Source organism: Pagrus pagrus (genome assembly GCF_965226575.1).
Source record: "Pagrus pagrus genome assembly, chromosome: 15".
Classification (NCBI taxonomy): Eukaryota; Metazoa; Chordata; class Actinopteri; order Spariformes; family Sparidae; genus Pagrus; species Pagrus pagrus.
Window position 1 is genome coordinate 6503686 of NC_140199.1, and position 26928 is coordinate 6530613.

General features: G+C 41.3%; 1 protein-coding gene across 5 annotated transcripts in view; it reads right to left on the minus strand.

The window, feature by feature from the left end:
- Positions 1-512: 512 nt before the first annotated feature.
- LOC311270139 (mitogen-activated protein kinase kinase kinase kinase 3-like) overlaps positions 513-26928 on the minus strand; it is a gene marked incomplete at its 3' end in the record, with an annotated part of 44358 nt that continues 17942 nt past the window's right edge. Inside the window, exons 9-34 of one of the 5 annotated variants that reach the window (XM_084374855.1) lie at positions 26234-26365; positions 25867-25929; positions 25630-25711; positions 25137-25253; positions 23044-23122; positions 22835-22893; positions 20781-20843; positions 18383-18435; positions 17923-17961; positions 15811-15885; positions 12939-12990; positions 12412-12793; positions 10486-10592; positions 9902-9943; positions 9633-9717; positions 9393-9472; positions 9214-9274; positions 8984-9101; positions 8773-8831; positions 8547-8650; positions 8215-8386; positions 8050-8118; positions 7827-7919; positions 7608-7678; positions 6394-6449; positions 513-5463 (exon numbers count right to left, since the gene is read on the minus strand). In XM_084374855.1, coding sequence (XP_084230981.1) covers positions 5376-5463; positions 6394-6449; positions 7608-7678; positions 7827-7919; positions 8050-8118; positions 8215-8386; positions 8547-8650; positions 8773-8831; positions 8984-9101; positions 9214-9274; positions 9393-9472; positions 9633-9717; positions 9902-9943; positions 10486-10592; positions 12412-12793; positions 12939-12990; positions 15811-15885; positions 17923-17961; positions 18383-18435; positions 20781-20843; positions 22835-22893; positions 23044-23122; positions 25137-25253; positions 25630-25711; positions 25867-25929; positions 26234-26365 — 2401 coding nt within the window. Of the gene's footprint in view, positions 5464-5511; positions 6264-6389; positions 6450-7607; positions 7679-7826; positions 7920-8049; positions 8119-8214; positions 8387-8546; positions 8651-8772; positions 8832-8983; positions 9102-9213; positions 9275-9392; positions 9473-9632; positions 9718-9901; positions 9944-10485; positions 10593-12411; positions 12794-12938; positions 12991-15810; positions 15886-17922; positions 17962-18382; positions 18436-20780; positions 20844-22834; positions 22894-23043; positions 23123-25136; positions 25254-25629; positions 25712-25866; positions 25930-26233; positions 26366-26928 lie in introns of those variants that run through there. The other 4 variants (XM_084374854.1, XM_084374856.1, XM_084374858.1 and 1 more) reach the window with 4 other exon arrangements.

Consider the following 26928-nt stretch of genomic DNA (forward strand, 5'->3'; position numbering starts at 1 on the left):
GTGATGTTGCTCAGCTGGTCCCTCTTTCATGAATCACTGGTTATTAATACGACAAGAATAAAATCAAAAGGACTTCCTTTTTATAGATGCTGGATCTTTCTGAGACGCATTTGTGATCGTGGGCTGTATACATTTCACCAGACTTGACTTTGATCACAATCTTGAAGGGGTCATACACCAAAAAGGTTGGCAACTACAGATCCAGGCAAACTAAATAATGCGACTGTGTGGTTTGAAATGTAAAATACAAAACCTCAACTACACAAGAGGTGGACATTTAAAACTATTCTGGCCTGTAGGTGGTACCGGTTGGACTGGAAACGCAGCCCTGCACCTGGATGATATGAACTGGACCTGGATTCAGGTTTACATCAATGTTATTGTGTCATTATTCTCTTTCAGAATTAGGAAGCGACCCTTTTTAGTAATCACAGTTGTTACCAATATTATAAACCAACATGCAGAGTAGCAGCGCCCTGAAACAAAACAAGAAACAACCACAAGACACCAGATGTTTGAGTTCCTTCTTTTTAATGTGTTAACCTGTCATCTCATAAATCTGTTACACTTCTGAACCAAAATATAGGCAATTATACAGTATGTAAAACAAACCCATTTTTATTTTACACTATATACATTTCATAACGTGTGCATTGCATCATGAAAACAAAAGACAAAGGTGATGTAATAGCGACAGAACAGAGGAGACTTGCTGCGTTTTGTTTCATATTGGGAGGAGACCTGGGCCCGAACAATAACTCATCGTCGATTACTTTAATCTGATTGGAGCACCAGAAAGACACGTGAAAACTACGTGTGCCAGAGAGAAGAGAAATCCCAGGAAAATCATCTTGATGCCAATTTAGTATCCACAAATTTGGCGCCCACGACATCTCAAAGCAATCCGCTGCGAGTTATTTTCACACATGATCTGACCCAGGGAGTAGCTGACAATTTAAAAACACAAACAGACTTTTTAACATTTTTCAGCAAAACCCACAATGGAAGGCCGTGTTGGCACCTGCTTTTACATGATTACAGATTAAACTCGGATCTATGACAGCAGAAAAATGATCAACGCACATTCAATCCCACAGAAACTCGCTATTGTTATTCTGCAAAAAAGGGACAGTTTCTCCAAAATTAAAACTCATGACAAGAAAGAAAACTGGTACGACTTTTTGAGAGTGCTTGTAGAGACTGTTTCAACTAAACAAATACATATTTTCGCATGAATTTAGATGTGCAGCTATGATACAGGATGAGTTTTTTCAGGCTTAAGAAACAAAACAAACAAAATAAAAGGATAAAGTAATTTTCAGTGGAATCTCATTCACTTTGTCTTCACGTGATAGCTTTTAGTAATTCCTTTTGTTTTGTTCATTTACATACGTCGACGGAGAGGACAAAGACATTTTAACGAGTCTCGGAGGACACGTTTCTGTTTAACTGTGTAACACTAAACTTATACGCTGTTGTTGGCTGTCTTTAAAATCAGACATATTGTTTTTCTTTATCGTCTAGAACATCCCACGAGGTAGACCATCTAAATTTGGCCAGAAAATTTAAAACATGTTTTGGCATTATATTAAAGATTTTAAATATATGTTCTTTGACATCGACCGGCCCCTGACGTAAGAGAACGTGTGAGACTTTTTATTTTTTCCAAATATATGATCAACCACAGGGCTGCTGACATTCAATGATATTCTAACCAATCAAGGGGCGAGGAACCAATGACGAACCAATGAAATCAAAATTATTGAGCCTAATTAAAAAGGATTAATAATGCTTAATGGCTGATGTTGATATACTCAGTAGAACTAATATCTTTTTGACAGTATTTGTGTTAAATAACCTGATTGCGTGAATAAAACCTGGTTGCAGCCCTGAAACTATGACACTTCTGTATTTATAGGTGTTGGCTAGAAGCACATTTATTAGCACGATCGTGGCTTAATAGCTCATTTAGGGTTGTGATCACTTCCAGGGCAAGAAAAAAAATTATGCATTTTTAGTTTGATTTTGACAGTTTCCTTCCAAATTTCTTGCCCTGAAAGTGGATCAACCGCAGCTGTCGCCAGTAGAGTTCAACTGATTCGACGTCTATCTCTTCTACGGCTGATTTGTAGTTAAATGACGACCATTAGAGTCCTATGAGAGCACCAAATAGAGGTGGTCAATACTACATGGCAATTAAGTGTAGTATCTTAGTGTCTTTATGGGCATTTTATACATGAAAAGTGAGCACGAGCGATAAAAAGTAGGCAATTTATATCCTCACAGTGGATTCAAGCTACTCTACACTTGACTGTTTAAGCTACATCACAGCAACAGTGCAATAAAAGCATCAGGAGCTGGAATCAAGTGAGAGGATCTGTTTATCCACAAATAGCGACATGGTGTGTGGGGGACATGCTACCATGTTGGTAAAGTGACAAAAAACAAAAAAAAAAGGTTGCGATTATGACACGTCAACTGGAACGACATTACCACGAACAAACCGGGTGATAAGAAGTCAAGGAGGAACAGAAATGTTACATTCTTTTCTTGAATCATCAAGATGGCGACATCAGCGACTCGCCTCACGCAGAGCTGAAACGTTGCCACCTGTGAGTATTTCTTCCCGACTTTCTGGACAGTGTTCATCTTGAAAAATGAAGCTAAACGTTTTAGCTCCGCAAGATTTCCGAGTTTAGTGACGGTGTCTCGTCTAAGCTCAGCTAAGCTAGTGCCCAAGTCCTCTGAAGCAACCTCTAGTGTCACAGCTTGTAAAGACTGGTAGTGTACTGCCACATGTAGCGTCTACTACACACCACACGGTGCACACCTACATGCATGTAGTGTGATCTCTCGTACAGATGTTGGCCTTTAAAAAGGTCACAGCAGTGAAGGTTTGAAGGTAAAACATCTCCAAATATCACTAAAATTAATAAAATATGTGGACTCCCACCGCACTTCTGGGTTAGCTTCTCTTCTACTAGAGATACAAGTGATTCATTAATCGTCCCTTCTGATGTCGCTGAAACACACGATAAAGTTTATAATCCAAGCTAAAGGGGTGTCTACTATTATACTTGACAATAAAGCACATTCAGCATTAAAACAGAGCTAAAACACGTTATTTTGTTAGCATCGACTTAAAAAGGTGCAATATGTAAAAATTGTCCAGCTGTGGAAGTCATACTCCAAACAAATAGGGGGCAGCACCTCATCGGAGTAACTGTAGATGCCATTAGCTAGTAAGCTCAGTTAGCTGTAGGGCTTGGAGCACAGGAGGAGTGCTGGTGTTTTTGAATGTTTTTAACTAAAATTCTTACATATTGCCCCTTTAACAAGCGTTTAATGTGAACAAAACAACTTTTTTCACTGACATTGTGTTCAATGTATCCAGCATAGTAGTACACACTTATTTACCCGACGTCCTGTTTCAGCTTCTTATAAAAACCTCTAGGAGAACGTCCATTTTGTTTTGGAAGCTAGCGGAACAGAAGCTAGCTAGGAGTGGGCGTTGGGCCTTGAGCTCGTTGTTTTACAGTAAATACTTTTCATCCGGACTAAATGTGATTGTGTCCTTGCTTGACAGATCTTCAACAAACGATTCTTAGTGTTTGTTCGGATCGTCTTCGGAGCACCACACAGGTGAGGTTTTCTGCCACGAGTTGCTTAAATTGTTCCAGATCGTTCATTCATTTAAAATGTTTTATGTAATTGCTTTAACAAACTCCTTAAACTCCACCCATGTGGAAGTCCACAGACATTAAATATCATGCTAGAACTGATGGCTAAGGCTAATATATATATATACCAGGTCTACTGCATATGTATAAATGATTTTTCCTTCCGTGTAAATCCAGCTTTTATCTCCTTTTTAAAACATCTGTTGTTGCTCTTCAAGTGGCCGCGAGCAGAAAAAAAACAAACTGTCACCTGTTAAAGACCAGATCTGTACATGATGCACTTGCATGTGCATAATCTATGTCTACGCACACACACATACACACACACACTGTGCATACACACAAGGTCATATATTATAATGACATCACATTTGTTTGTCAAATACCTTTTTCTCTGTGCAAATTTTAAACACCAGTGGTTCAATAAAAAAAAAAAAAAATCAAAACAATAAAAAAAGCTCTCTGATTAAAACAGCATTAAAAAAAATGAAAAAGTTGACGTGAAAACAGGAGAAACAAACCAAAACGAACAGAACTTGTAACGTCCGCTGCCCTGACGACTGTTGCTGTGGTGCAAAAAACGAGCAGGAAGTTTCGATGGTGGCACATGCAAAATGAAAAATGACCAATCAGTGCTGTTTCCTGTGTTTGCTCAGTCCAATCATGAGTGTTATTAGAGTAATATCCCATTACTAAAGCTGTCCACCTGAGGAGACTGCAGGGCTCGTTGCTTCCTGACGCTCGTCACATGATCAGGTAACCAGGAAGTCGATTTACCGCCCCGACGCTCCTCCACGCCCGTCCGTCTCTCTGTTCGTCTCCACAGTTGTACAGAGCAACTATACACACGCCTATCTACACGACCAGTCTTTTTAGTGTTCGTCTCTGTCAAAAAAATACTACATTTATATTTACAACAATTAAATAGAGGTCAATTAAGCACTTGTGTGGTGTGGTGACGGGTATCGGAGTTCAACGCTAGCAGAGGTGGCGAAGCTTTTTAGTTTGTTTTCTCTTTTTTTTTCTCCTTTTTTATAAAAAAACGGATAAAACAGGAAAGCCATCCTGGTTGTTAAAGTTACATCATGCCACAATAAATAAAAGTGTCGTTAAAAAAAAGTGTGTGGGGGGGGGAGGAAAGTAAAGAGGAAAGGACGATGAAGGAGAGAAAAGGTTTTCTGTGCAAGATGGCTCTTCTGTGAAGCTTTAGCGCAAGAAGCAGTCGCAGTAGTAGTAGTAGTAGTATGTGTAGAACTAGTAGTAGAAGTAGTGTTGAAGTCGGACTTCTGTGCTGGATGTTTCCCAGTGTGCGGTATGCAGGGGGAAGGCGGTGGGATGGTATCAGGAAGGATTTCTGGGTTGCTCTTGAAGACATTCTCCGACTATCTCAACCCGAGCTGGCCTCGGACCAGCAGAAACGGGTCCACGACCCCCGCTGCCTTACTACAACACGCTTAACTAACACTAACACTGCGGTGCATTTTTAAATGTCTGCAACTGGGAATCCACATCTGCACCCACGAATACGGCTCATCTCCCATTTACACGGCCGACGGGAGGTTGGGTGGGGGTTAGCGGTGGGGTTGGGGGGCTGAGAGTTTCTCCCGGTTGCTCGCTCGCTCCCTCGTTTTGCATTAGTGGTAGGCTGTTTTAGAGAGGTGTGTTTATGTGCATGTGTGCTTGTGTGCGTGTGTCTCAGTAGCTGTTTTCATGGCCTGCCAGGATGTAGAGGTTGCTGTGGGCTGTAGGGTTGTCTGTAGGCCGGCTCTCCAGCACCACCACCCTGCAAGACAAACACAGACGCGGGCAAAAACACAACATCCGGTTTAGTTTCGAGGGAAGGTAACAAAACATTTCGCAGTCATTATTTCGCCTTTAAATCACAGATGAGAGAACAGCCCAGTCTGCTTCAGTGTGTTGTTAGTTTTCCTGACTGAAATAAACACAACACTGAGGAATATAAAGTGTGAAGAAACCCAGGATTTATTATAAAAATGTACAAAAACCCAGCAGCCCACACAGGATTTGGTCCAAGCCTGTAAAAGCCCTGTTATTTGAAAAAGGCAGCAGAGGGAGATGACTTGCTTTGACACTAAGCGCTTCACAAAGTGCACTCTGTTTACCCTGAGGAAAACTGGGAGGAAGCTGTTAATATTGTTTAACAACGATCCAAAGGCTCAAACATTCACACATCAGATCTCAAAGGGGACTCAGCTGCTCAGTAATGGGACACAGACACCAAAATTACCCGGTCGATACAACAGTAGCGCTCGGTAGTTCAAAATATTCATATTCTGTGTAGGTTTTTCCCAATTCCTGAGACACACTTTGACTTTCTGCCATTTTCAGTTAAAAATAAGATGATTTTGGTGTCTATGCCGTCATGACTTAACAGGTTGCTGATTTTCCTCAGACACTCTCTCTTCCCGATTCTTAAAAGCTCTTCATTAGTGACATCTGACGTCAAGCAGACCTCGAGATTCCCGAAAAGAAAGAGGCAGCGTTTTAGGCTGCAGGCGGTGAGTGTACCTGCGCTGGTTGAGGCCTCTGTTCTCGGCCCCTGGATCTCTACAGTCGGCAGGTCTTCAGTGATGAGACATCAGAGAGGATGTTAACGTCTAGTGTGTCTAGTGTGTGTGTGTGTTTTTGTGATAATGTATGAAGTGAAGAGGAGGTGTGTATGTGTTGTGTGAGTGTGTGTGTGTGTTCTCACCTGTCTGATCCCAGTAGTCTGAAGATGCGTGTGCTGTCAGAGATCTCCTGGGTGATCTGATGAATAAATGATAAAGAGAGAAAAACAGAGGAAGAGGCAGAAAGTCAAGGTCAGAACTCGCCAAGAGAAACCAGCTCAAATGTCTCTGCAGTATCATGACGGAGTAAAACAGGGACGCTCTGATCGACGAGTTACTGATCGAATGTTGTCTGATATTTATAACAAAATGATTGGATCATAGTCTTTGAAACAGATGAGGCAAATGAGTGAATGTCACTGAAAACTATTTTTGAACCAGTTATGTTTCTCTGGCACATTCATGCCGTATCATACAGGCCATAATTATAAGCCCCCATGTGGAATAAATGCTCATATCGACCTCCATGTTGTAATTATTTTTCTGACAGCTATGACATCTCTCACTTGGCCTGAAGTTCTGCAGACATGTCAACAAAACAGCTGCAAAAACACCATCACTGTCAATTACATCTGAATAAATTCAAATATTAATACCAATACTATTTATTCAGCTAATTTAAGACTTTGCAGTCATGTGGTTTCACTTGTTAATTAACTATTAATTACAGTATATGTATCGTGGTTAAAAAAGCTAATTAGGCTTTGTTTTCCCTTTGGTGCATCTTGGATTAACGCATGAACGCTTCCAAGTTGGAATAACAGGAGGTTTTCCTGTTCTTCCTATTCTGCCAACATGTCAGTGCAAAACCTGTTAAGACCCTTTGAGAGAGGAACCTCTCATTCAGGAAATATTAACCATGTATATAATAAAAAATCTAATAATGCAAGCAGATGAAAAGGAGGGAAAGAAGGGTTATTTTGTTTTATGGTTATCAGAGACTCCTCATCCAGGTTGATCATCAGGAAACAACAAAAGATGGTGGAACATAAGATGTAACGAGTGTGGGGCTGCATTTATGTTACAAGGCCAGTTGACGATAAACGTATCAAATAGGTGATCACTTATCAAGATGTTGCCCTGTTTCATGTGATTTTTCAGGTTTGGAAAATCTACCTCCACTATAAAATATCAGTTACAATTTAGGATTTAAGCAGAAATCACAATCCTCTTATAGTCTGAGATTAAATAACATCCTGCCATGATGCCTGAAAGTCAACCTCATTAAAAATAGGTCAAAGGTAATCTTACCCTTAAACAAACACACACAAACACACACGCTCAGCATCAATCTCACCTCATTGGTCTTAAAACTCCGTCCCTGCATGCCATGCCTCCAGAAGGCCAGTACACTGTCTTGGAGACAAACTGCAAAGAAATAATGAAAAAACAAAACAAAATCAGATCGTATTGTATTAAACTGCAAGAAGATGAATTTCAAGTTCCTTTATCTGCAAGAAATATTGCTTATCTCTCAGTTAATGGCCCTAAATCATGCTGTGTGGTTTCTCCTTACCTGTGGCTTCGATCTGGAAGTTGAAGGTGAGCTCGGCTGACAACTTCCTGCTGGATTTCAACCTTCCCTGGAGGTTCACTATCTTTATACACCCTGTAAAGAGAGAGGGAGGGAAGGGGAGGAGAACAGATGTAGCTCAGTGAAATCCTGGTCTCGTTATTCTGACCTAATGCAGTTAAACATGCTCAGTCCAAATGCACAAATGTGTAAAAATGCTACTCACTGTCGAGGCAGACCAGGATAGTGTCTCTCTCTAGCTGAGTGACGTGGATCACACACGTCTGCGGTGTGTCTGAACAGAAAGATGAGTGTTAGTTTGGCGTCAACGCTGAACACAAAACATCTCAAATCAAGCGCTGTTAGTTCAACACAACAGAACTCTTCTCACCCGCTTCTGTGAACCAGGAGGAGGTAGAGTTGGGGTTGACGGTGCCGAACCGGACCACCTGGTTGAGTTCGGTGCCTTTACTGACCGCCACACAGATCAGAGGGTAGGTCTGCTCCGGGACCACCAGCATCTCAAAGACCTCCAACGGACACGGCAACGGGAAGTCGATGTTCTGTCGAGAAGGCGATAACTTTAGAGCTTTTCAACCTTACAAAACCTTGGACATTAGACTTAAACTTAAAATGTGTCTGTGTGTTACATGTTGATGTTCTTCACACTCTTGAAATAATTGTAAGAAACACAAATTAGAGGCTTTGAAGACCAAAACTGACCTTGATGAGCATGAACTTCTGCATGGACTCCACCCACTCCAACAGCATGACACTAGACTGGAAGGCTCCACACAGGTACTTATGACCTGTGTACGGGTTACGGACTGCATGGAAACAAACAAAAAGTTATTAGTATTTTTAATTTAAATCTTAGTATCTTGTTAAGACTTTGTGGTGGCTTTGCTTGTGTGCATAAAACTCAAAATCACCCGTGACGTGAACTCACCTACGCAGCACTTTTGGCACCCTTTAGTGTCTGGAATTTTATTGGACACGGCAAACTTCCTACAAACAGACAGACAAAGAAATAAAAGCTTTTAGCGTCGAGGTCAACATCACGTTGCACAGATCATTTCAGTTGTTCTTATGTTACTGAAGTTATCTAAATGTTCAATGACTAAAGACAGACACATGTAAGTGTAAGATAAGAGTCTTACCTGGGAATTATCTTATCAGGCAGCTTGTGTGTGGGAATGGCTACTGGTAACTTCTGTAACTGTCTGGCCTGTTCGAACAGACCGCTCAGACTATGGGAGTACAGCTGAGAGGCTTTTCCTGGAATGGAATAAAACAGAACAGAAGATAAGAAAGATAAAGAATCAATAACGTAGACTTAGGATACGAGATGTATTGACCTGTTGTAAGAATAAAACGATTTATGGCTCACCAGATATGGAAAGAAGACAATTGTTCATGACATAAAGCCAGGTACACCGCCGAGGAAAGAGCTGCACACAGATACAAGGTAGAGAACAAATGAAGACCATGAGGCAGCTAGCTTAATTCATTTGTCACAGTTTCACTGGAGGGCATCAGTTTTTGCTCATTTTCAAAATGCAGTCTCACCTGTTCCATCGAGGTCTCATGCAGTTCGTTAAGGTTTAACGTGTAGATTCCCTCCTCAGCTCCGAATATCAAATACTGATCTGAAACACAAAAAACAAACATTTTACCACTTATTAAAGCAAAGCAGCAGCTCACACTAAACAACACTGAAGAGTTATTTCTAGTGTAAGTCCAGGATGTAAATATTGACATCACCCTGTAAAATGATAGTCAACACTGTATCTGGTTCTTTCTGTTTACCTCTGGTGTCAGGATTGATCCAGGAAGTGGCACAGTGGATCTTTAAAGGACAGCCGTTGAACACCTTGGAGAAACACGCACCCATCTGCGAATGGGAGGAAGAGGAAAGAGTTACAGAGTAAACCAACTGAAGAATACAATGTAATGCAACAAAGATGTGAAGCAGGTGATTAAGTATGTGAACTTTCTCATATAGAAAGGATCCGTTTCCCTGCAGCACACCACCACTCACATTTAATGTTGGAGAGCAGAAAGAGACTGTTACTTACATGGACTTTGGGTGTAGGAGGGAGGCCGTTACTGATCGGCTTCTAGGACAGACAGATAAACACACACATATATAGCGTTAGCACTGGATTATTAATGATCCTGGTAACACACTGTGAGTGAATCTTACACAGGGTATCAAAATTTGACAAGCACAAGCAACTCACAATACGATTCTGATTCAGAGGGCTCGGATGTGATCATGAAATGATTATTGATGCATCAAAAGATTCAATTTTTATAATTGTAATTGTGTTTTAATGATCTATAATCAAGATAAAAAGATGAATTTACTTCCATTATCTTTGCTCACACTTAGCCATCCTCACCAAAACTCAAGTTGTGGCCCAACTTAGAACATAAACAAAACTCATGTTTAAATCCATCTTTAAAAACTGTTTCAGACGATCATTTCATGTCGACAATTGAGTTTTAAATTCACGATTATTGACCCTATTTTACTACGTTCTGCCTGACTTATTCATTTGCACCACAGCATCATGTCTGTTATGAAAAATCTCAGCAATGGCTTCACTGAAAGCTCATTTTCTTTTCTGAGGAACTTCCTGGTGTTGAGCCTCCTTACCGGAACATCCTTCTTGTCTTTCCGTATGGGGACACTAGGGGGCATAGTGGACTGTCTGTCTGCTGGACCATCCCTGTCTCCACTGTGTGGAGAGTTCAGCCCGTTACCTACAACAACAGACACAACTCAACGTGTGACAGAGACACTAAGAGAGAGAGAGAGTGTGTGAATATGCAGCTGTGTGTTTGAGGAAGAAGGTGAGTGAAGAAACAGAAATAGAATCAGCTGCACACTGACACCGTTATCGGCTTCAATGAGTGCAATCTAATCTGCAGGACTGCAGATATATAAGAGCTTAAAACAGTAACAAACAAACTACTGGGAGCAGAGAGGGAGGGAAGGAGGGAGCAGGCTAGCAGGAAGAATACAGAGGATCAAATATAGTCATGAGCACAGGAAGGTGTTAATGCACCACGGACATCCTGCTAGATATCGGTCAATACCGGTCAAACTATGACTGGTATGTTTGTCGACTCTACCACTCTCGCACCCTGGCAAGTATCCAACACGTCTGCTGGAACTACTCTGTTATAAAAGGTTTCAGTTGGCTGTTAAGTGGTAAAAATAATGAGGCCTGTTTGATAGGTAGGATCTGGGGCTAAGGACAAAACTAAAACAACACTTAAGACACATATGCACACACACAGTGCAGCTCCACCAAGGTGTGCCTGCTGAAGCCTTTGAGGACCATGCTGGCATATATTTCTAATCTCTGTTTTCCAATATCTGATGAAAACAGTAGGAGAATGTGGGTAATGTCCAAAATACTCCAATTATGTTGTGAATTTCTATGAGTGTTATTTTTATCAAGCTAGAATTAAATCTGGTTTGTTTGTGCTTTGGTGTTTCTGTTCCTGTTCAGCTTCAACATCACTCTCGCGATGTGACAGCGATTTTGGGCTGTATATCTAAAATTGACTTGATTTTAGGGGTAGACCGCTTATGGGCCAGTATTCAGCATTTTTCTGATTATCTGTTTCTGTGCTCTGATGCAGCAGAATCTCTTCGTCTGCAGTCACCAATTTCTGATCTCACTCAAAGTCGCGCCCACAACACTCTGCGATTGGTTACAAGTCACAAATAAAAGCCCATCAGCACCGAATAATCTGAATCTGCAAAGTAACTAGTAACTAAAGTTATCAAATAAATGTAGTGGAGTGAGACTACTTGAGTATTTCCATTTTTTAAATAAAGTACCTCAGAATTGTACTTCAGTACAGTACTTGAGTAAATTGTAGTTAGTAACAAGCCTTTAATGGTTTTTCTCAACTTTGATACTAAGATTTTTATTTTTACTGCAAATGTATATCGGTTCCAATCGGCCGACCCCTAGAACATTTGCCTCAAATATGAAATTCATTGTTTGTTGGACGAAACTCTTATCAAGCCAGTAATTCAGTCATCAAACAATGAAAAACTTCTATGTCAGATTTAAGAGTTTAAAGCTGCTGACAGGAACAGGAAATATCCAAAGTGAATCAAAGTAAAACAAATCAAAAACATGGAAACAAAGTTCAATCAGTATTATTAACCCCCTTTACAGAAGTCATCGGGGCAGAGATATGTGTCGACTAACATTCAAACTGAATGAAAACAGACTTTTTGCCTCTTCCTTCTTCCTCCTATGAAGCGAGGGGGAGTGGTAGCAGACTACTAGCTTTGGATTGATTGGGTTAAACAACCAATCAGACTTCACAAAACAAAAAACAAAACGATACAAAAAAAAAGACAAACACTTATACTGAGCAGGAGCTGATGGACAAAAGAAACTACAAACAAAAGATTTAATAAAAGGACTGTTATTGATGGACTCATGGAACAAAGAAATCAGACTACGAGGACTGACTAATGGGAGACCACACAACCAATCGGAGGGGACGACAGGGTCTGCGGACACTACCGATCTATCAAGTGGGCTGCTCTTACTCTCTTCCTTTTCCTCCTCTTTTTCCTGCTCCTCTTTCACCTCCTTCAGCACCTCCCACGCCTCCTCCAGCTCCTCCTCTGTGTGAGGCGTGTGGAGCCACTCCCAGAAATGCCTAAAGCTCCCATCATCCTCTGGGGCAGATTTTTCCTCGTCCGTGCGTTTGGGGCTCTCGTTACCTAGGCTACTGCGGCGGTGGGGCGGCAGCTTCGGGGGCGGGGGCCGCGGAGGGACGTTGGAGGGCTTGGCGGGGCTCGCCGTCTCTGGGACCGGACAGCGTTTGATGGTGCCTCCACCTCCGCCGTCGTCCTCGCTGTGTGATTGGCTATCGTCGTGTTTTTGTTGTTGCTGCTGTGGCTGTGTGGACGAGCAGATGGACTTGGGCTGAAGGGAAACACGCAGAAGGATAAAGAGTTTTTATATCTGTCCAATTCTCAATGACATTGAACAGAATTAAAGAAAACATCACTACAAAAGACTAAACTGAACATTTAAATGGATCCTCAAATGACAAATCATTTACTCGTACCTTGGGAGGAAGCGGAGGCGGGACCTTTGGCCTCATGATAGTGCTCGATTTACTGAAGAATAAGAAGATGGATGATTTGAGACTCTGCTTGATAAAACACTCGAAAAACAGACGTACAACTGATATTTATGACAAACAAGAAGGGCACTGAAAACACAATTCACATCAGTCAATGAGTAACCACTGAGGCTGTGGTTTAACTTGTCATTTTAAGGACAGATTTCTAAAAAAATCACAGTTTGAATCAAAGATATGCGATCACATTGTTTATATCTCACTTAAAACATTTTATATGAAAGTTGTTGAGAGATTGTCTTTGAGATTAGATGGCGGGGTTTGACGGGGTCATCAGAAGATAAAAGAAAGCCTGAAATGACAAGTTTAACCACAGCCTGACACTACTGGACAGAGACAAACACAGGATCACTGCTTCAAAAGGTTTAACTCTTCATACAAAGTGAGACCATGAAGACAAACTACAGATGGAGCATGTGTAAAGTCTCTGAGAACAGAGCGCTGATACTGAAAACAATAAGATTGTTGCTTAAAAGGACGACACGTTTTTTGTTACTTTGTTAGACAGATGAGTCCATCAACAAAAGTGTAAAATATTTTGTGTTTGACTTATACTGGACTTTATATTTGAGGCTTTTAAAAAGGTGCATTATGTAAGAACTGGCAAACCTGTCGTGGGTCACTCCAAACAAATGGGGAGAAGCATATCAGCAGAGAAGGCTGTCACGTGTGTATTATAAACACAATATCTACAGTTTCTCTTTCAATATCACAGTTATTGTCAATATTGGTACATTGCAAAAACCCGACATCAGACTAACTAATTGCTGCTGACTGTAGCTGCTTGTTAGCTGTGCAGCTAGCGATCCAGACTGCTCCCAGTTTTGTGGTATTACATGACAGAATGGTCCGGGGCTAGCTGGTTAGCATGCTTACTTGACAAGTCATTTCTCCCTATTCTGTCAATAATTTCAGTTTATCTTTGGATGTTTTAAACCAAAAGTCTTACATATTGCACCTTTAAACATCTCCGAATGCCTTACAAATTTGAATTTACCTCCAGACCAGCACAATATTCACACAGACTTTATCCATTTTGCCTTATAGACTACAGATTTGTGAATGACTGACAGACAAAGAATCAGAGCACTAAGACTGAAACGGACAGAGCAGATCACAGTGAACACAAAGACAAGAACGCCAATAAAAGTGAGACAGTGAATCAGCTGAGTGGTGGTCGACAGATATATGGCCTCCACCCTTAATGTGAACTTTATCATTAAAAACTGATCAGTTACCGACACAGCTTACCCCTCTGAGCTTTTAAAGGGTGGAACAATACATTTAAAGGTGTGGCATGGTGGTGATTGTCACATGGCAAAGAACCTCCTTCAGTTGAGCATTAAGGGTGCTATGAAAACACCTGTGTGTTGGCAAAATAGAGATCTAAATTGACAGCAGGAGGATCGGTAACAGTCTGCTGATTCTACGTCTACAACCACGATTCCAAAAAAGTTGGGACGCTGTGCAAAACATGAATAAAAACATTATGCAATGATTTGCTACAAACTGTTTTAAGGACGTGTTCCTGAGCCCTCGTAGTAACATCCTTTATACAATCACGTGTATAATCACCTGTTTACCTGTGCAATGTTCCAAACAGGTGTATTTGGAGCATTTTACAACTTTCTCCAGTCTTTTTTGAAGCGTGTTGCTTTCATCAAATTCAGAAATGGCATGTATTTACGGAAATCAATGAAGCTGATGAGGTCAAACATTAAATATTTTGTCTTTGCAGCATCACAACTGTTGTGGATTCCGGGTTGTAAAGGCGAAATGGAAAAGGAACTTGTCCGTGATTATTTGGAGCTGGATCATACTTCTCACTTGTTGTTTTTATCAAAAGGAAAGGACAATAAAGTTTGTGACAGTGAGCTAAAGAATTAAGTGAGTAACTCCACGTCGCTAGTCAGCATGGAGGTCATGTTTGTGTATTTATTCTTTTTTTGTATTTTATTTTCTAACACACAATCGATTGTCGCTGCAAAAATGTAGCTCATTCAACATGATTATAACCACGAACCATCAGTCTGACTCCACTTTACACTACTGGTTACAGTAATTTTAGGACTTCGGGTTCTTTCTATTTTTGCAATCAGTGCGCTGTGGGTGTGTGCTGAGACTAACGCCTGTCTGACTGCAGTGGAAAATATATGTCTAGAAAGGACACCCTGGTCTACTGCGGACATTTGGCTTTTACACAATAAGGGATGGGGCTGGACGCCAAATAAGCAGCACACACACACTATCCCACACACACAGCGAGGAGGCACACAGATGGCGATGCAAGCGAAGAACAAAACAAGACAACAACAAAGATTTCAAGGTCATACCCAGACCTCATATTTGAAGCATCAAATTATTGCTAAGAATCCAGGGGAAATTAAATGATATACCGAGGGTATCTGATATTCAGCTGGGTTCACATTAAGCTACCTACTAATGGTTTAAGTTACTCTCTGTGTATAAAATCTAGAAATAACTGAAAAATAAACAATATGCCTTCTACATTAACAGCCTCCAGGTGAGTTTTCAGGGTTAGGGTTACTGTTAGTAGTTATTACACTCCACACAAGACAGCATAGAAAACACACCGGCTGTAAACACACACACACACACAAACACAGGTGGCATATGTGGCATGATGGTGGGGTGTGAAGCATAGAGATGCGTGGATGAAACTGTGGCAAAGACAAGAAGCCTTCCGCCTCGTCTTACTCCTCGTCCTCATCGAGACGAGGGAGGAGAGACACGAGTGGGGAGAGGCTTTCAGTTCTAAGGCTGGGAGGGAACTTACTGAGTGTGAGTTTCATCATCATCTGCACCATCATCATCCTCATCCTCATCATCCCCTAAGTGTGCCACATGGCCCCTGGGGGAGGAGGTGAAGATAGGAGGGGGGTGGGGCAGAAAGGAGAGGGATGGGATGGGAGAAGGGGAGGAAGGAGAGAGAAAGAGAGGGTTGAGGTAGGGAGAGCATAAGATGGGGAGGTTAAGGGAGAAAATGGAGCAAGCAAAGGTGACAAGAGGAGGAAGAGGAGGAGGGGGAGGGGAAAGGGGAGGGAGATCTGTGTGAAGCTCGGTCCGTAAACTACCTCTAACCCTTAAACTCTGGGCAGATCTGAAAGGACTGAACAGATCCAAACAAGAAAAGAATCACCATCCTCCAACAACAATCAATAATCGGTGGATGTGATCTTTCAACCAACAGCCACAAACAGACACTTCTACACTCAACCTACTGTTCAAACCTGTACAGTCCTTACAGATCTACAAACCCCACAACAGTGAACTAAACCTCTGACTGCAGTCACTTCTACTTTGCCATTTTATTGATCAGTGTGAAGCTCTCGCCAATTAAATACAATGCAGATGTTTCACAGTAAAGGTACATCAGGAAGAGGTAGGGGTCCTGCATTTTGGTTTTGATGTGAAACATCTGTACAGGATGTAGCTTTACACTGATCAAATTAGAAGCCATTGAAATCCATTAGTGAATAAAAACAGCATTTCTGCTCAGAAGAGAAGGTTGACAATGACAGTCATTATGTAATTGGTAATTCTGCTCCTTCTTGAGGATTTTAACCTTTTTATCTGTTCATGTCAGCTATGGCACAAGTATTTTTTGAGACTAAAGGGTCATGCACACCAAAAACGTTCATCATAACAATATCTAAAGAGATCGTTTTAAGAATCCTTCTAACTCAAGTGGATGGTGGAGTCCACACCACAACTATACCGACAATGAACGATATCATTTGGGACATTTTCCTACAAAATAATGTCGCAGGAGTGCTTATAATATCTGAATTTTTTCTTCTGTGTAGACAAAGTAAGATTGAAAAACTGGCTGTGACTCAACGGGAAACTAGAAAAAGTCACAGTCAGACAGTTAACTGGGTCTGAAAGTCTAAACAACAGTACCTTCATCCTCCTTGAGAATACCAGAGGGGTTGGGTTTACCACATCAGAATAAATAAGGTGACTGTGACCAGGTGACTCTGACATTCTGCCGAGTGTTGTTACTGCACAGTAGCATTCACGTCAGAGGCACCTCGATACGCAGGTCTGTAGACTGTTTTACTGACTGTCCTACATCTAGGAACAGATGATACAACCTCAAAGACTGAAACAAGGTCACGGTTATCTACTGTACTCCCACAGAAGGCTACTACTGAAGGCAAACTCAACTCAAACTAAAGCAACTACATTTAAGTGTGTAGCCAAACACCCTTAGATACTATAATACTTTAATTATGATTATTATCAAGATCATATATGTAAAACATCGATTCAGCAGACCCGGCTTTCACATAATAAGGATTTACAGGGAAACAAATGTCAAATTTGGCTTTTAGTTTCTGAAAGGGGATGTTTAGAGGAAATCTTTGAACCCTCTGTGTTACTGTGCAGACCAAAGAATTAAGTGAAACACATGTTATATCAGATTGTCTCAGAGATTACAGCAAAGCACAATAATGGTGATCATCATTATTTCGGGGCGAGTAAGAAGAACGTCTCTATAGACGTGCCAGTAAAATCACTGAAGACACCTACTGCAGCTTTGGCTAAAAAACTGTATATGCGTGCATGTTTGTATGTAGTGTGTGTGTATGTGTGTGTGTCTGACAGTGTGAGTGCATGTGTGCAAGCCATGCCCTGCAGGAAGCCCCTATAATGCGCAGCATTTTTCCTGATGACATCAAAGCGTGAAGCAAGAGGGAAAATAAAACCCACAAGAATCCAAGATGCCCGGAGCCCGACAGCCTGAAGTCATTACGACAGCGTTAGTTGCGTGTGATTGGCCGAGATTAGTCCTGCCGTTAACAATGATTGGCTGATGGGTGGGCGTGGTTAGAACGTCAGCGGATCAAGATCGAGTTCCTGGATGTATCAGGATGTGACTTACCTCTGCTGTAACTCCTCCTCCACGGATTTGAGAAGACTCCTGTTTGAGGAGAATTGTGTAAATGAGTAAACACGATTAAGATCAACGAGAAAGAAAAATAAACATATCTGATTTCTAGATGTGTTCGCAGCGATCGAAAATCTACATGCTTGAGAAATCTTTCAAGTCCTTGCCAGGCAGTGGAGGACATTCTGCTGCCCTGACGTGAACCTGAGCTTGCTGCTTACAAAGCACACTTTCAAGCAGAAAGCTCACACAAACACACAGCTTACAGAACATCCTCAAGCCGCAACTATGAATAAATCATCAAACCTACTGCACGAAAACTCTCCCTATCTCACACTCTGTTGGTCTAACTGCAACTGCAGACTAAAGAACTGGAGAAAATTGAAGCATCACAGAGATAAAGATAAAAAAGAGAGAAAAAGACGACAAGAGCGAGACAAAAGGTTTGTCTTACTTGTTTCCTCCCAGTAGACTTGGTGAATCGTGCCCGTACTCCAACTGCAAGTCCTACAAGACAAACAAAGTACATTACAACTGTGACAAAAGACTTCATAACTGGCTCATTTAAGTGACATGTACTTGATTTCTCCAGGGACATAAAAAGGGCTGAAGATGTCGGCTAAGTGCCAGAAAAACCACATACACCCTGTTCAACTACCAAATTACTGAAGGCGCTGCAACTGTAGTGGCTGTGGTGACAGTTATAGCAGCCTACAAGAAATAGTAATACACCCAATAAAACAGCAGTTTCACCACAGACATACACAGACTTACACAGTGAGAGTATGACTAACTTTGTGTGCAGATTTGACTCTTGCTGAGTTCACATTGTGGCCTAGGGATATACAATATTAACCACAACAGCAATTCCCTTGTTTTCATAAAGATATTTGACAATTACAGGTTTGCTAATGCAGTAAAAACTGTACCTGATTGAATTTTGAGGTGCAAGATAGGTTCTTGAATAATTTCTCCAAAACAAAATTGGTCGCAGTAAGATTTTTCTCGACTCTTAAAGAGTAAGTCCTACTTCAACACCACTAGATGAGGTAACAAGAATAGCAGGTCGTCACATGTAGATACCTACAGTCACCCATTTTTTCCTACAATATTTACTTAGTTAGTATGACACAAGCATTAGTTTCAAACCAGTTCTTCCAAAACTTTTTGGCTCGTGATGCCCTAAAATGAAGCAACATCTATGTGTGAAGGTGTCATCACGTTGTTGCCTCTGTGTGAACATGAACTGAGAGCAGTTCAAGTATAAAGTCTCATTTTAGGTCCCACTGCGGTGAAAGTGTCTGATATTTCGCAAGGAAAATCCAGAGAAAGTATAAATAATAAGGATAATAATAAAGAATTTTGTCAGCTGAAATGTAAACTATAGCTAGCAAGTTTTATAAGCTGTAGCTAGCCAACTAATTAAGCTTCGTGAGTGTCTGATGTGTAGTGCTAACCAGTAGATATGGTAGCTGTGATTAGGGATTTCTTTAAACCTGTAACCCCACAAACAAACCTAGTTAGTCAATGTGCTCCTTTTGGTCTGGAATTAACAGATAAACGCTGATAAAAGGGAGTGAGGCTGGTGAGAGACAGCATCTTGCCCACTGGCCACAAGTTAAATATGTTTTCCCAAGGGGGAGCCCAAGACCTGGGTTGGGAACCAATGTTTTGGACAATTTATGCTAGTAACCGTCACTGTGAAGTCAGGTACTGTACTAATATATAAAACACAACTCAGCAAAGTTTTTTTGAATGTATGCTGAATAGCTATGATTCATCATTACTCATTTTAAAACCAGGTGAAAGTTGATTCAAGCGCAGCTCGACAATAAGCAGCTACGTTAAGCACCGTTCTCTGACTGGAATAAAGGAAAGCTTGGTTTGTCATATATTGCATGAAGCCACAATGTGAATGCAGCATCGTCACAAAAACACTGTTTAAGATAATCCCACAATGCAACAGACATGCAGAGGGAAAGAGACGGACTGTAAACAAACACAAACACACAGACACGCCCAGACACACATGAAAAGGCCTCATTGCTTTGGTCAACTACAGGACGTAAGAGGTTAGAGGACATAGAAGCGGTAGAGTAAAGAAGAGAGACACACACTCCTTAGAGAGAAATATTAAGAGACACGCCACAACAAATATCAAGTAAAGCAAACATTAAAAGGTCTAGTGTGTGTTTATAAATTTCGATATGTTAAGTTTTGCGTTGTGTTTAAGCGTGTCGACACACTGCAACGCTACAAACCTTCAGAGGTGCAGCTCTGCAACTGAATCTGAGCTCCCAACTGCATATTTATCACAAATACACTATATTTATAAAACTACATTAATAACTTGATTTGATTGACTGATGTGTGACGTGTGTGTGAATGTGTGTATTATATCCAAAAACAACAACAAAGAACATGAAGGACTCTTATCACCATGACAACTACAACACCAGTTAGTGAGGCGAAAGCCAAAGCTGGAAAAAGAAGAAGAAAATGAACAGAAACAGATGGACAGACCAAAATAGATGGAAAAAACTGTGAAAATGAACAGAAGTACATGTTGGATATGGAACAGCCAAAACAATCAGCACTCTGGAAAATAAAAAAAATGAGGAGAGAGACAGCAGCGAAGGCCCAGAAAACAAGAGAGCCAAAAGAAGGACCAGGACCTGTCCTTCAGAAACAGATAAAGAATTAAAGATAAATATGGCCAGAGTAAGACGGAGGTATGAATAAATAAAGGAATGGATAAAGATAGAAGTGAAAAAGAAAGAAGGTGGATGTAGTTGACCGAGGGAGAAGCCGAGAGGAGAGAGAGAGAGAGAGACTGATAGAAAGAGTACTACCAGATTAGATCTCGCGGTATAGTAGAGCTCCTCAACACAGTCCAGATAGGGCTCAGATTCACACTGGTCAGCAAGACAGAGCGAGAGAGACCTCAGTTAATACATTAACCTGGACTGATGGAGGGAACGGGGGAGGATGCAAGAGAGGGTGATGGATGAAAAATGGATTAAGGCCAAAATGGTCGCTGAAGTCCGTGAAGGAGGAGGAGGGAGATACTGGAATATTAATCTGAAGAGAAGAGGGGATGAATGGGCGTGGACACTGAGGGAGGGAGGGATGAGTAAATTGGTGGAGGTGGGGGTTTAAAAGCAGAACGGAGGAGGACAGACATTAATAAATTACATTAATAAATCATAGGTGCTATTTAAAGCCAAGAGATAACTTTGTATGATGTTCTTTAGTGTTCAAACAAGACAATTAGTAGCCTCAGTCTTATTCCAGTCGTGTTCTCGGCTGCATGTCTTCAGAATTAAAACCACGTTACCTTAATTCAGTTTCCAGTGTCGCTATGGGTGTGTTTGTTTTTTGTTTAGTATTACACACGAGAAATTAAACAGACTGACATTGACTCCTCAAAACATCTGCAAAGTCTCTTTTGAGGTAGATGCCACAAAATCCTGATGCTAATCCTCTTGGAAACAGTATAAAAGTTTTCAATAATATATAACAATAATAATGTGGTAGTTATTTACTGGTTTTTAAATGTTACACATGGCAGCATAATCCTCAGAGTCACATTGGGTCAGCGAGACAGAAACAACCCGGTGTTATTGAATTACTTTCAAGGAGAGGGCAGAAACTGAAGGACAAAGGGATGTAGATGAACGTTGCAGACCTACACTGGTGACTATGTTTCATGACATCAGTATAAATTAATGGATAAATAGGTGTAGACAGAGAGGAGACAACGAGGCATTTTAGGGTGGATTTTCTCAGTAGACTTGAAGGGAGGAGGAATACAAAAGGGAGTTTGTGGAAAAAGTGCAAGTGCAAAGGAATGACAGAAAAAGTGAGAGTGAAGGAGTGAGGGAGCGGAGGACTTTAACAAGACGCTGTGGTCGCACATGAACCCTGCACCATCCCATCTGTCCACAAGTAAAACTTCTTTCAGCAGCTCTAAAAGCTACAGGCACTAACAGAATCAGCTTTAGTTTCTAAAAAGTTCCCTCAAAGCTTCTTGTGATGTCGCACATTGCTTGGCTTTCTCAGTCTTCAAGTGCCCTATAAATGTTCAATGGGCTTGAGGTCAGGTACAGGACGGTCTGTGACAGCCAGGGCTTTTTGGTCTTCTTTGGTATTCAAGTAATTCTTGCAAAGCTTGCAGTCCATTTTCAAAGATTCACCTTTTGAACCTACTGTATGTCAATCAATGCTTGTAAATGAGGAGACATTGCAGCAAGAAAGCTAATAACTCTATTCACAGTTCATGTTGTGGCCATGTCGACGGTTGCGGTCAGTCAGCGTCACCAAAACGCCAAAGAACAAAGGAAGTTTATCGAGGTCTAAGTGTTGGTGGCAACAGAAGGCTAACCCGTCGCTAACCCACGTCGTCCAGCATTGACAGAGAGATCCTGAGGTATTCTAGGTCAGGTTCACATTATCCCTCCAGCATGTTCTGAGTCTATCCAAAAGTCTCCTCTGATTTGGACGTGCTTAGAAGGCATCTGGATCAGTGTTGCACCTAAAACTGAGCCTCACAAAGCTCCTTCTGGGTATCTAAACTGCTCACCGTGCCTAAAGGAGAGCTGAGACACTCAAAGAAAACTGCCTGTATCCAAAATCTCAATATCACATTTTTGGATTATGGCTGGCATAGGTCAGGGACATCCCTACGTAAAATGCTGCAGTTTTAAAACTACCAAAAAACAAAAAAAACCTACTGTGGATGGGCTTCTTGTTTGGGTCAACAACGACTGACGATGACAAGGATTGGTCAGGGTGCTTCCTGTGTTTAGGTGAGGATCAGCCATGCTGGTGCTCGTGAAGTGACAACCACACAAACGTACCCTCTCTCACACACTCTCACAAACATATAGAACGGCTAATAACTCACCGGTTCATGATGAGGTTCTGTCTCCTTTCTCAACGGAGGATCAAACTTCACTTGACCGACTGAGGAAGAGAAAGTAAGACACGGACAAACGGGTGAAAAGAAGGGGAAGGGGGGGCACCACATGAGATCAGAGAAGTTCAAACAAAGAGTTCAGGAGTTAAAAAGACTCTTAAGGTCTGGTCACTTCTTCATGTTGTGCTTGAACTCACAGTTGATCTCTGACAGCGTCTTTCCCTCCCTGGCGCTCCTGCTGGTGGAGCGAATACGATGAGGAACAGAGACCGGAGACTATCAGGAAAAAGAAAAGACACACGCAGTCAAAGAACATGCACAGTTTAGAGGTTACAATAGGTTTTACAACAAACAAACACAATGCTTCTGCCATTTCCTGTTGGTGGGGTATGATGACACAGCAAAACAGCCAGCCGCACTCTGCAACCAGACAACCAAAACATAGCAACAAAGTGGACGGAAAAGACAAACCTTCCCTGGAAACAGTATCAACATATCTGCTTAGTGTTCAAACAGTCGTCAAGAGTCCCTGTAAGGATGAAATAACTACTGCATGTGTGATGCTCGTTTATTTTCTTGGGAAGAGAGGTATCGTTACAGGAGCGTTGTGTTTAAAGTTCAGGTGGTGATTCACAAATTAAATCAACAACTCCCGAGATGGCAAGCTCTACCTGAAGTCATGTCTTTGACACTTAATCTTCAGAGGGAAACTACAACACAGCAACCTCAAACCATGCTTGTAAAGCATTGAAAAAAAAGACAAACCAAGACTTTACAAAATGCATCAATAAAAGCCACATTTGTTGCACAGATTCACTCAGATTTGTCAACTTAAAACCCCCTCTTACAGGTGTAATAAAGCACATGTTCTTACCACTCATGGTTAATGACTGCAATGACAAATGAAGATGGCTTCCACAACTGACATATTTATCAAAATGCATCATGTGTTTTCAAACCATCAAATGATGAGACAGGAGTTTGATCTTTTAATCAGAGCCTTTACCGTGCCACTGATGTTCACATATTTTTCATAACCTAAATGTTCCTTAACATTAAGTCAGGTTATTATAGAAAATGTGAAACTCAACTGCTGTCCCACTAAATTGGACAAAATAACAAACCACAAAGCCGACCCAAGTTGACCTGGACGTGGTTCAGATGCATTACTCTAGGGAGCGTGATGATGTAACAGTTTGGTAGCCATCTTCATGAATTGACACATTTCTTTATGGGTCAGCCGCTGCCACAGAACTAGAATGAATAGAGCCGATCCTAAGTTGTGATATTTGTGACAGCTACGTAGAATTTAAAGGAATAATTCGACATATTTGATTTTATACTAGTAAAAACAGAAAACACTACAATAGCCATACTTAAAACAAGGCAATGTGTTCTTCATCAGGCCAAAAATGTATGTAATGTGCAAAAATCAACTAAATTCCTTTACGTTTACATAAAAATAATCCGACCAGCTGACGTGCATGTCAACAGATGAGCATGAAAGTTAAGTACAATCACTCACTGGCATGTTAAACTATTTATGCAGCTGCCATGGTAATCCATCAACTGTCTGGAAGTCACATGCCAATGCCAGTTTCCATGACAGCACCAGTAGACACTGAATTGAATCCAGTTTCTATTCATTCAGTTCTGTGGTCCTCCCCCAAGTCAAGAAACAACTGACAGTATCGTTTGTGTTAGAATGACATCACTGCAGACACCGCAGCCCACATCGGTACCTTTCTACGGGCCGCAAAGCGGGGTGCACGTCGAGCACCAGGGCTTACGGGTAGGAAATGACCCCTGTACTTAAACTGAGGAGGAGGTAGAAGATGGGGGATGGAGACAAGAAGACAGGAGAAAAAAGGGAAGGGAGGAAGAATGAGAATAGAAAGGAAGAGAGAAAGGAGAAGTGCTACAAGGGGGAAGAGAAGAGGAAAGAGGAAGAAGATGGGCAGAAGGAAAGAGAAGAAATGAGAAGAGAAGAGTGAAATGGGAAGAGGGCAAAGAGGATAAGCAACGAGAAGGCAAGAAAAGAAAAGAGGGAGAAGGGGAAGGACAAAGAGCAGAAAGATGAGTCACATGTGCCGGGAAAAGAGGGACTGAGGTTGAGGAGGGTGAACAGTGGTTGACGAAGAAGGGATTCAATGAGCAAATGAGGAGAGAGAAGGGCACGATGTGAAGGGAAGGAAGCGAGATCCGGCAAAAACATGATCACCACTCTGTTGACCTATCTGCAAGTTTGATGATGTTTTGAAAGCTAAAACCTGAGAGGGTCAAAGGTTACCTCTGGCTCAGGGTCGTCATCGTCAAAGTCATTGTAGGTGCTGTGGTCAGGGTTGTTGGCTTTGTCCAGCAGCTCGATCGCCAGCGTCCTGCTGAGAGGCTGCGACACGAACGGGTGCTGGAAAACAAACCAAGAGAGGGAACCAGTTAGAAAGATAAGTTAAAATTGCTTTTTTTCCTGGATGACAGCCGACACCATGTGATTAGGTTTGGACTGTATGCCTGGCTTCTGTCATTTACATTTTGCAGCAGTGTTAGTCCAGTTTATATTATACACTGTGACATTTTTTTATCTTTCATATATAATGGGCCAGCAATTAATGCTTTTGTTTACATACATAATAATACACATTATACAATAAACCACTAGCATAATAACCTTTAATGAGGAAATGGTCCACTCTGCAGTGTCTATCTATATATAGCTGGGATGTGTAACCCTAACCATCGAGCTTCTTTTAAAGAATTGTAAATATGTTGTTTTGTTGCTTTACCTGCAGCAGTTTCTCAGCTGTTGGCCTCTTCTTTGGGTTCTTGGTCAGAGCAAGTTTGACAAAATGGTGGAAGTTGTTTGTCCTGCAGTCCGGCAGAGAGAGAAAGACGTTGAAAGCAAGGGACACATTTGATACAAATTGGTGATTTCATGTACAGTGTTGCATCTCAGTGGCTAAAAATACTAAATAAATACAAGTGAAGAAAACAGAGGCATCGTAGACAGGGTTGTTTCTTACCACTTGAGTTTATCTTTCAACTTGGGAGGCTGGAAATTACTCTTGGTCATTAAGAAGAGAGCCCTGTGGAAAAACAGACAGAGACTGAAAGTCAAGACTTCATATCAGAGTATATCAGGTATAGCTGCCTTTCTCACATCAGACAGCAGGAAAAGCACAAGTGGTATAAATAACTATGACGGATTTTATGTTTCTGTATTTGGTAAATTATAAATGTAATCAAAGTGAACTGATACTTTTTGAGAAGTTAAGCATAAACACTGATGGAATGAGGCTCCTTCAATCACTATAAGAATTTAATTCTAACATTGTTTCACATCCAGGGCAGGTCTATGCCATCATCACACACATGCACACACTCCTTTACCTCATGGGGTGCAGGTCAAACATGGGAGGCTGCAGTTCTGCCAGCTCTATTGCAGTAATGCCCACAGCCCAGATATCACACAGCTGGTTGTAACCTCCTTTCCGCTCCACTGCTGCTACCTCAGGAGCCATCCTATGGAGAGAGAGAGCGACAAAGGGTGAAGAGAGAAGGTGGGGGAGTAAAATGTGTGCTCATTTTAACCAAGTAAACTGAATCAGGTCAATTAAACAGCTAGCACAAGAACAGATTTTGAATTTCCTTCAGTATTTCTGTCTGGCTGCAGCAACCTCACAACATCAGCCTCAGCATGTTTAACACTATGTCTTCTCCATGATTCTGTTTCTGTTGGAGCCCTTGAAGGATCCTAAAATACTCTTCATTGCTGGTTTGTTTCATTGCGGATCCATTATTGAGTCACATTCTGGTATGTTCCTGTAGCATGACCCATTAGACAAATCCCTTCACGCAATGTCACTCTGTATGTATAAACAGAACAACTGTGTCTCTTTTTCCCAATCCTGAAACTCCATGCCCTGCTTTGCTTTTTCTTTGATGTATTCAGGAAGTCTTCTTAGCACCTTAGCCAAGGGACTACTAATGACGAATAGCGTTTTGGCTGCTTCTGTCCCTTCTCAAATAAACGAAACTGGAATAAACTTCACACTGCCTGACATCAGAGAATTTACCAAATTCCC